This window comes from Vigna angularis, chromosome 1, assembly GCF_016808095.1.
Source record: "Vigna angularis cultivar LongXiaoDou No.4 chromosome 1, ASM1680809v1, whole genome shotgun sequence".
In the NCBI taxonomy this organism is placed as follows: domain Eukaryota; kingdom Viridiplantae; phylum Streptophyta; class Magnoliopsida; order Fabales; family Fabaceae; genus Vigna; species Vigna angularis.
Window position 1 is genome coordinate 14,888,948 of NC_068970.1, and position 10,798 is coordinate 14,899,745.

Below are 10,798 nucleotides of genomic sequence, written 5' to 3' on the forward strand. Positions count from 1 at the left end.
AAGTCACGAGAAAATAAATCTTCATCTCTTCAAATGAAACTGAGGATAAGGCTGTTAATCATGAAGTGGTAAATTGTAATTCAAACGTACTGATCAGTGAGTTCAGTAACAAATATATCTTCTGGACTACCAATTAGAAAAGCAGGACATTGTTTAAAGAAGTTATATATTGTGGACATTAGACATTATGATCTAAGGGGTAGTTTTGGACGGATGATCGAGCTATAGGTAGTGGAGTGCAAACAACACGTGAGACACGTCATCATTATTAGGAAACTCGTTTAGATGTTGATTTTCACTATCAATCAAATGGAGTACATATCCTAAGCATCTATTTGATCAAAAGGAGCTTAATATGAGACAAAGAAGGTGGATGGAGTTCTTGAAAGACTATGACTTTGATCTTCTCTACCATCCAGGGAAGGCCAATGTGGTTGTTGATGCTTTGAGGATGAGCAGTAGACTTCAGATGAGCTCCGCTTACCATCCTCAGACTGATGGGCAGTCAGAGCGGACTATACAGTCATTAGAGGATCTGCTTAGGACGTGTGTGCTGGATCATCTGGGAGTTTGGGATGAAGTGCTGTCATTGGTGGAGTTTACATATAATAACAGTTATCAAGCCAACATTTGTATGGCACCATTCGAAGCTCTTTATGGGAGGCGCTGCAAGGACACCTTTATGCTGGTTCTAGGATGGAGAGTCTGTATTGACTGGACCAGAGATAGTGCAGCAAACGACTGAGAAGGTGAGAGTGATTCAAGAGAGGATAAGAGCCTCACAGAGTAGGCAGAAATCATATGCTGATACGAGACGCAGGCCTTTGGAGTTTGAGGCCGGTGATCATGTGTTTCTTCGTGTGACGCCTACTACTAGAGTAGGAAAGGCTATTCGAGCTAAGAAGCTTTCTCCCAGATACCTTGGACCCTACCAGATTTCTAGACGCATCGGACCAGTAGCATATGAGATAGCTATGCCTCCTCAGCTAGCTAATCTCCACCCAGTTTTTCATGTTTCTCAGCTTCGAAAGTATGTTCCCGACCCTTCTCATGTGCTGGAAGCTGACACTGTACAAGTCAAGGAAGATCTCTCTATAGAGGTGCAGCCAGTCAAAGTAGATGCAAGGCTAGCCAAACGACCAGACGGGAAAGCTACTAGGATGATCAAAGTCATATGGGACAACAAAATCGGCGATTCTACCTGAGAGAAAGAGGAAGAGATGAAGAAGTCATATCCCCAATTGTTTTCTGGTAAGTCTTAATTTTCGAGGATGAAAATTTTTGTTGTTGGGGAGAATGTAATAACCTTTAAAAAAAAATAAATAAAACTTAAAAACAGTTTCTGAAGACATTTTCAGAAACTTACATTTCATTTTCTCTCCTTCAAACATCTCTCTAACATTGTCCTCTCCAAAACCCATTCTTCTCTCTAGATTTCCCCTCCATTGAGTCACTGGATTCCCATTCCGCAGACGTCTAGGCGATCTTTGCATCAAGAGCTCCAATTTTCACCGATTGCATTTGCGATTTCGTAGGGTAAGTAACTTTCCCCTTTTTGAACTGTGATCATGTAGCAAATTTTGCTGCATGTAGTTCACTTATGATTTTTCCCCAAAATCTTAACCCTAAGCTTATTTTAGAGACTAATTTCTATCACCATTTGGTGAAATATAGGTGCTGTCAATTTTTCTAGAGTGCCTTTGGATTTCCTCTTGAGTTTAGCTGCTGAAAATTTAAGGTAAGGGGACCTGAGTTTTTCTTTTTATTTATGCCTTGTGAAATCCTTGTATGCATGAGATGGGTTTTGTAGAAATTGTGAAAGAATGCCTATGTTTAATTATTTCTTTCTTTCACATTATTTTAATTATTGTTTCTACACAAGAAAACCTTGCTGTTTGGATGTTGTATTGCACCTAAATCATTTCTGATTGCTGTCAAAAAGGCATGTTGTTAGCTGTTATAAATTCTGCAAATTTCTTGTTGTGTTAAATTAAAATTCTGCAAAAAAAAAATGCTGCTGTTTTTAAAAATTCTGCACCAGAAAATGTTGTTGTTTCTGTCATAAAAAAAAATGCTGCTGTTTTAAAATTTCTGCACCAGAAAATGTTGTTGTTGCTGTCATAAAAAAAATGCTGCTGTTTTAAAATTTCTGCACCAGAAAATGTTGTTGAATCTTACTAAAAAGCAATTAGTTGAAGCTTGAATATTCTGATTGCAGCAGTCTTGGTACTGTATTTTCACTTTTGAAGATGTTGTTTCTCTTTAAAAATAAATGCTGGTTGAACCTGGATGTAATAAGTAATGTGTGGTTTTCATCTAGTTTATTTGCCTATAGAAGATGTATTGACTAAGAGATTTATTTCGGAATTTTTGATAGTTGCATAAGCATGAATATGGTTTCTTACTTTTAGAAAAGGCAGAGATAGAGATAAAGTTAAATGGTATAGAATTTAGAGTAAAATAGTGAGGATGTAGTTAGATGCTAATGGAAATTTTCACTAGGTACGAAAATAAGAAGCTAGTGGTAGACAACCTTATATTTTTTGTTTATAAATGATTGGAAATGAGATCTCTGTAGCATTCTCGTAAGTATAAATTGGTGGTTTTAAAGAATTGGATAAGTTATAAAAAGAAGGGTATGGGAGGGTCGTGAGGGTATTTGTTTTTAATAATAATTTGTTAAATATCAAATTTAGTTACTTTAATACGTTAGTCTTCTTTGTTGGAAATTGTTTACGTAAACTTAAATCATAAAAGTTTAATTAACATATTTTATTTAGGTTTAATAGGTTCGGAGGTCCTTATATTTGTGGGTTCGTTTCAATTGGGTCCTCCAATTTTGAAAGTGATCAATTTGGTCCCTAATTTAATAAAATTGAGTCAATAATACCCTTTCCGTTAAATGCAATGGACGTCATTAACTTTTTAAACATGTGGTATGTTGAAGCATCCTTCAAATAAAACTGTGCCACCTGCAAATAAAAGGATGCCTCAACATGCCACATGTTTAAAAAGTTAACGCCGTCCATTATATTTAACGGAAAGGGTATTATTGACTCAATTTTGTTAAATTAGGGACCAAATTGATCACTTTCAAAATTGGAGGACCCAATTGAAACGAACCCACAAATATAAGGACCTCCGAACCTATTAAACCTTTTATTTAAGCCATGATGGTTTAAGAAAATATATTTTTGGTGTATTAGAAATTACATTCCAGAGGCCTTTTAATTTTATTGACGTATGACTTTAAATATTTTAGTGTGAGCATGTAGATAGTTTCACTTTTTGTTAATTTTATTAACTTTAAATATTGAAAGGAAGAAGCTATTAGACATATGATTGTACTAGGGTCATCCTTGCTGATTAATGATAGAAGTATAAATGGTTGTAATGTAGTCTTAGGCATTCATAGAGAAATGATGAACTATTATTTATTTTGGGATTGTAGAACTATATTACTTGGTGGCAACTTTAGCGTGTATATTTTGGTTTGATTTTGGTTCAAAGGAATTATGAAATGATCAAAAGTCTTGATTGGTGTGAAACTTTGAGAGGAATTATTGATTCAAGAGGTATATCCTATGATTTAAAGTGGTCGGATTGAATAGGAAAGTAAGATCTCTAGGTGAGATCATTTAGTGTATTGAATGAATGTAAGAGGCTTTCATATGGGGGATATCCCTAACACTCTAACGATCTCTCATTCTCACTTAGAGAGGATTGACGCGTGTGGTGAGAGTAGTGGGAGGTCTTAGGGTAGACGCTATCACTGGAGGTCTATTCCGCGGTAACGGACTAGCCTTGTGTGTGGTCGGGTGAAACCCCTCGGCAATGGCTTTGCAAAGCAGTAGGGGCCACCACAAGTGCACAACCCGCCTCAATTCTACATTCATTCCAAGTCCGGACATGTCTAGAGTCTTAACATGATAGGATGCTTGTCTTGATGAGTTTTATGAAATAAATGCTTATGTTTATGATGACTAAGGTGTTTATGTGTGTATGGATATTCTGGGAAATGCTAGATTGATTGAAAATGAATTGTATGATTGTTTGAGACCTAGCTCACCCTTGCATTTGTATGTGTTGCATGTGTTTGCTTTCCCCCTTGCGATGATCATCCAATCCTTTGGATGTGAGCAGTAGGTGATGATGTACCTTTGGAGCAAGCTTTGGAAGTTGAGGAAGACCCAGCCCCTAGTGCTTAGGATTTCTACTAGCTCTTAATTTAAATAGCTCTTTATTTTGAAAGACTTCTAGCCTTCATTTTATCATGATCTGTATTTTGGAAACACTCTTTAGGTCCCATTGAACCTTTATTCAATCATGTATTTTGGAGAATTATGAACTTGTACTTAAGTTTTAAAACTTCCCAGCCAGACTTGGATAACTGTACTCCTTAATCCTATCTATTGTGTACTCTTAACTGCTTTCTATTATTATAATCGATGCATTCTACATATATACATTGCTATATATTTTGGGATGTCACATTTATGTAATAACCCGACTACACCTTATTGCCACATATGGATGATTACAGTCTAGGTCAAACTCAATATGTGCCATCTGTCTCATCTGGGGAATGTCATCATCACGTGGTTTGAAATGCAAAGCCTCTATGGTGAATTTAATAGACTCACAATTTTAACAATTGACTACAAAGTTGGACGGGTTTATAGAAAATGTATTAAATTAACTATGTTTCTTTAGTGATCATCATTAGATGGAACACTACGCAAATGACTTTTATATAAAAACTCTTATGCTGCCAAAGATTATGAATTTTGATTTCTTCACCACATTCTGTCTTTATTTTCATCATCACCTAATATTTCAAGGACGGACAGACTTTATTTCACTAGATCGCTCATTCATCCTGAGATGATAAAAGTTTTATATTCAAATCTAAATATCTCTACCAATGGATACCTATTTTGTAAGATGAATAGAAAAAAATTTAGGAGAACAGAAAAAAAAAATTAAAACTAGATAATTGGTTTTATAATAAAAAATAATTTTACTTCTAAATATAATTTTATATTACTTTTATCATTAAATTTGTTTTTGATAATGTTAATTTATTAAAACATTTTTTTAATTTATCACATTACTCAAATCTCTCCTAAACTTTTACAAATTTTATTTCCAAATTCACTCTCATTTAATTTTAAATTCTTCTAAAAACAACACACATTTTATTTTTAAATCTTATCAAATTCATCCATGGTTTCAAGTGAACACATCCTTACACAAGTTTTTCATTGGATCATGCTTTCAATTTTATGCCCAACTTAATCCTTTAGAAGTCTCCAACACACATATTATACGTGGGGCCAAAAGGAGGAAAAAACAAGATTCGGATTCGTGTAAAAAAGGGTGCACCGCAAAGCAACTAACAATCTTTAAGAGCATGCAGAGAGACAGTTAAATTAAAGAATGGAGTGAAACACTTATATTAAATAATGATAATAATTGGTATGCCGTTATGTACAAATTTCGTGGTGTATGAAACCAAATTTGCCCTGCATCTAACTATATTTCCCTATGCCACCAAAGAATCCAATACTGCTATTAATTAACTTTTACCAAGGCCGACAACCTCTAATGCAATTCCCAATCTCCTCCAAAATACTTCCCCTCTTCACGCAAAGCATTTAAAATGGTAGGGACGCAAACCATTCCAGCTGTATATGATCAGATTTCACCTACCAAATCCAACCCAACCAACGAACAACTACCATCACCAAATTCCACCTTTACTTATTATGTACACAAACCTCAAACCTCAAGCAAAGAATATTATGCTCTAAAAGTTGCAAATATCTTCCACACTCCTAAATTCTCTCTCACACCGCCCCTTTCCGCTTTTAAGAGCACGATTTTATCAAACCCAAATTGTATAGATTCCTTCTCACGAGGCTCCCCAGACACAGCAACACTGCCCCACCAACCCCAACTGCTTCATCTTCCCTTTCTGCCTTCTCGTGGCATACCAATGCTAACTCCTTCACTTTTAAATGGCTCAATCCTACTTTCTGCCTAACAGATTCGATGATTTTTGGATCCGCAGGGTATCCGATCGCATCTGTTACATAAAACACATTTGATGTCCTGTCCCCAATGGTAGATATCTCCGCCCTTGTCACATTAAGCCCATTCTCTCGAAAAGTTCTCATCACTTCTGCTAGAAGCCCCTGTCTATCCTCCGTACATAACTCTAACATAACACCCTATATCCAAAAATATATCATTTAATTAATCAATTTATATAAGTCCATAAGGTAATACCAATACTAATAACTTAGCAAACAAAACTACGACCAAGAACACTATACCTCAAATGCCCTTCTCTCCACAGCAGCTTGCAAGCATTGAATCACACGATGACGTTCTGGTTCTGAACTAATTGGAGTCCCATCCTTGTGTCTTATATAAAACTCCTGTAGTGAATCATTTCAGTTCAACTTAGCATGTAAAACAAGTAACCGACCAAAAAATAACAATTGATTATGAATAATTACCAGATACGCTTGGTCAACTGTTGTCTTGGCAGTTCCATGGAACACAACATATTCCATGTCAGTCAAATTACAGACCACATCAAACAAAAGTTTAATTCGATCCTTGCACTGCACATTGACAACCGAATAACCCCTTTCGGCCCAATTTTGAACGGTGACTACTGGGATATCAGAAGTAGACTTGAAAATGGGATTCCTTTGGTAATCACGATCAGCGTACATCATCTGGTGCAGCCTTCTTTCTGTGTGCACAACGGCGTTAGTGAAGGAAGTTTTCGCACTCCTAATATCATTGTCACCCTTTAGAACATTTCTTAAACGTGCTTCAATAGTTTTAATTCTCTGAGAGTCCTCGATAAGAGTCCCAGAACTGCTGTCTTTCACATAGATTAAAGAGGCAATCCGGCCATTGTGAGTCCAAACCTTAGCATTAACCACATCACATTGCTGCTCAGCTAGTACAGCAAACACCTCCGAAAGAAGACCAACGCGGTCTGTGCCCGTTAATTCAAGGGTAGTGAGACCGTTTAAGACATTGGCACTCCCATTGTGAATTCCGCCAAGCGACTGATACATAACATAAAAACAACACAATTGAGAGTGCGGTTATTTTTAAAATAATTCAGACCCAGTACAGAAAAACAACTTGGGAGAGTACCGAACTTCGAAGATAAAATAGATGTCCAAATTAATTAATACCTGTTCAATATAATTCAAAACGCTCTGATCGGTTAGCTTGTTTCCGTTTTGATCAGTAACATGAAAAACTGTCATTCAATTCAAGGCAGAGATTAGAGCACACGAAATAAAAATTACCAATTGAAAGAGAGGGGGAAATTAGCTTACCATCCATGAACCATCTCCCATCGGAGGAAATGTAAGCCTTCTTAATTGAAAGATTTAGATCAGAAAGCACTTGTACGGCATCCAAAAGTATCCCATGTTTTCTTCCGCTATCAACCTACACATTTTATCAAAGAGAATCCATTAGTTTATGATTTTCCTAACTTATACATGAAAAACAACAATTTGAGGGAAAAAAAAAACAAATGACGGATTTTCTTGCGGGGTTTACCTTGACTATTGTTGCGGTGGAGCACACGGCATTATCTATGACAACCCTGTCTCGCAATAAAAGGTCAAAGTCAGCGTAGTTACAACTTTTTAAAGCCGAATTTCTAGGAATGAATGAAAACACAATAAAAAAGATAAAGTAATGTGAATGAAGAAAAACATTCTGGAAGAAAAGGGGCAATGGAGTCATGAGACACGATAAAGAAAGAAAAGTCAGAAAATTGTTAAAATACAGTTGTCGGTACAAATCAATTAGACAAAAGCGATGAGGATTAGATAAAACATACTTTTCTCCCCCTTCGAGATGTTCACGATTCTTGACACAGTCAGACACGATTAGGAAATTAAATCATTAAATCCAAAGCACGCAACGAGTTAACAATTTTACACAAACAGAATAATAAAATAGCAATTAATTTCGAAACAAGTTGCAGTTCTAGACTTAAAAATCACAATGAGGGGTTTGGAATTATGAAAGATTTTGACAAAGGGAGAAAAAAAAGGCAGAAAAGTATGAAAGAAAAACACTACACAAAACATTCAATAAGATTCTGAAAAACCCGTGAAAGGAAAACCACCCCTGCGAAAATTGCTTAATCAGGGGCATGAAGAAAAAGGGCAAAAGAAAATAAAAACAGAAAAGAGAAAGAAGAAGTAAGAATTGAAGTTGATTAGACAAACCTGGGAGTGCTCATGCGAATTACGAGCTTCTCGTACTCATCCGTACATGGTTGCCACTCCATGTTTAAACGTGGAGTATTATGACTGCAGCTGAAGAAACCCAGCGAGGAAAGAATAAGGCTCTGATGAAAAGAGGTTACCGCGGAGCGGCTTTGACAGCAGCAAGAATAGCCACCCGAAACGACGTGAGCCGGTGAGTGAGTAAGACGGTACAGTAAATTCTCGTGATGTGTCTGGGTGTGGAAACTGGGCAGAAGTTATATACTGGTAGTAGATAAAGTTGCCTTAAAATTCCAAACGGTGGCTTTTAATGCGCACTACCTCCTTCGATCAAATCGCCATAAACAAATCTTACCAAACTTGCTCGCATTCGCTGTGCCTTGCTGTGAGAGTGCGAGAACTACTTCCTTTCTCTCTCTTCTTCCTAGCGCAACCCACGCCTTGATCCTACCTCTACCTCTTTCTAAAACCGCACATAATACCTATTTATATTATTCATGACTTTTAGTTCCTACTATCTCTATTTTATTTTATTTCTTTATTTAAATTTAAATCATAGGCCACGCCTAGGCTACGCGGGCAGCGTGACATGGCTTGCCCGTCCTGACCCAACTTACTCTTTCACTGCGTTATCTTGCCCAGCGGCTAAACCAACCACCAAGACACACAAATCGGGATAGTTACGGTCCAGCTGGGACGACACGTGGAATTTACTTGTGCTCCTTTGCGTGCTTTGGACTCAACAGCACAGTGCCAACGGAAGAGGGGTAGACCAGTGGGCTCCAGCCACGTGGCATTTTGGGGGCCATAGTAACAATCGAGTAATCTTGGTAATTACGGTGTGATTAATTATGACGTAGGCACGTGACAACACCGCTCTTATAGGCATTTCCTCCGTCTCTTGTTTTTGGCCAACTTTCCCTTGTATTTCTCCTCTCTCTACTTCTGTCTCTCCTGTTAATTTCATTATTGTCTTTCCTTATAACCCTATATACTCATTCTTGTTTCATCCATGCCTTCCCTATATCCGTCATTCACAAGATTCAAATTATCCTTAATTAATTTCCACTTACCGCCATCTGCATTGCCGTTCTTAAATTAAAAATTAAATCATTTCCTTTATTAACAACATAATATATGTCAGAATCAAATAATGGTGCATGTTATTACACCGAAACTTATTATACGTTTTTTTGTGCTGTTAGAAAACATTATTGTCTTTCCTCATAACCCTATATACTCATTCTTTTTCCATCCCCATTTTCCTTATATTCGTCAATTAGTATTTATGTATTAATTAGTTTTTCAGCATCTGCATTTCTCTCTTTAACTATAAAATAAAATCATTTCCATTATCAGCAAGATAATATGATAGAAAAAAAAAGTGTATATGTTGTTGTATCATACACAGTGCACTAATTACAGTGAAAGTTATTATACGTTTTTCCTGTTATTTAAAACAAATATATATTTTTTATTATGTTACAGTAACGGTAAAGACCACGACCTTTTTAAGTAATTGCAAAGATTCTAATTCCTCTTTAAAATTGAAACATAAACTAAAATATGTTGCTAATATTTTGGAACATAACTTCTATCAAATCGATTTAATATTCATACAATATTCTAGAAATGATTGTTTTGTGGTTGTAAAAAGTCGGCCTTGAAAGAAAAAATGATACAGAGAGGGGTATAGGTGAGAGTCAATGATGAAATGAAGTAGTTTATATAAATGGTTAGTGACATGCTTTAATTTTACTGATACTGAATATGTTTTGTTTAAAGGCAGTAAAAAATCTCATAACATGAAATGATGACTAGAAATACAATCCTTTGCATGTGTTCCTGTGAGTATTATGGTAAAAAGAAGAAGAAAAAACAGTAAGTATTTGATTAGTGTATGGGAAGATGCGTAGATATAGTAATTGATTAGGTATGATTTAGTTGATTATTAAAGATAATAAGTGGAGGGTATTGAAAAGGAGTAATAGGATTGGTTGCGAAGAACATAGGCGCACGTATGAGAGAAGAGTGGTAGGGTAGTGGTGGAGGCAGGTGTGGAGAATGAGATTCATGATCATGTTTGGTTTGTTTAATTTTTTGGTCCATGGATGATGTATGATGGTAAGGGTGGTTGTTTTTGAAATTGGAAACATTGGAGAGAGAAGATGATGGAGGGAGGGACCCATTTCTTAGGTCAGATAAACGGCGAGAGAGAGAAAGAGTGAGGGGGCATGGAATGTGGGTTTTGGAAGAGACAAAGGAAAGGAGGCGTGATTTGACGTGAGAAGTTGTGGCGGGAAGAGAGGAATGTTGGCGGCAAAGGAGGGAGAAGGAGAGGATCCGCGTAGATATTGTGGCCCTAAAGAGTGCATGGGCCACGCACGCAGGCTGTTTGAAATTTTGAATGGATTCGAAAATGGGAAGCACAGTGTCTTTTGGCAGTGGGTAAAGGGCAGAGTGGGAAGCGTGAGGACTCATTCCATTTTTCACAAATCATGGGACCCACTTTCGTTCTT

At 36.6% G+C, this 10,798-nt stretch overlaps 1 protein-coding gene across 1 annotated transcript; it reads right to left on the reverse strand.

The window, feature by feature from the left end:
• Positions 1-5,432: 5,432 nt before the first annotated feature.
• On the reverse strand, positions 5,433-8,748 carry LOC108346140 (ACT domain-containing protein ACR8). Its single transcript, XM_017585187.2, has 7 exons — positions 8,280-8,748; positions 7,600-7,645; positions 7,371-7,485; positions 7,224-7,291; positions 6,525-7,091; positions 6,339-6,443; positions 5,433-6,233 (listed from the first exon to the last, which is right to left on the reverse strand). The coding sequence occupies exons 1-7, from the start codon at positions 8,339-8,341 to the stop codon at positions 5,871-5,873; spliced, it is 1,326 nt and encodes a 441-aa protein (XP_017440676.1). The 5' UTR covers positions 8,342-8,748; the 3' UTR covers positions 5,433-5,870.
• Positions 8,749-10,798: the final 2,050 nt, after the last annotated feature.

Excerpts from the sequence above, each read along its gene's own strand:
- LOC108346140 (XM_017585187.2), bottom strand. The coding sequence starts at position 8,341 with ATGGAGTGGCAACCATGTACGGATGAGTACGAGAAGCTCGTAATTCGC. Across the intron at positions 7,292-7,370 it reads TGGGAGATGGTTCATGGATG|TTTTTCATGTTACTGATCAA; the intron begins GTAAGCTAATTT and ends ATTGAATGACAG. Across the intron at positions 6,444-6,524 it reads CAGTTGACCAAGCGTATCTG|GAGTTTTATATAAGACACAA; the intron begins GTAATTATTCAT and ends GATTCACTACAG.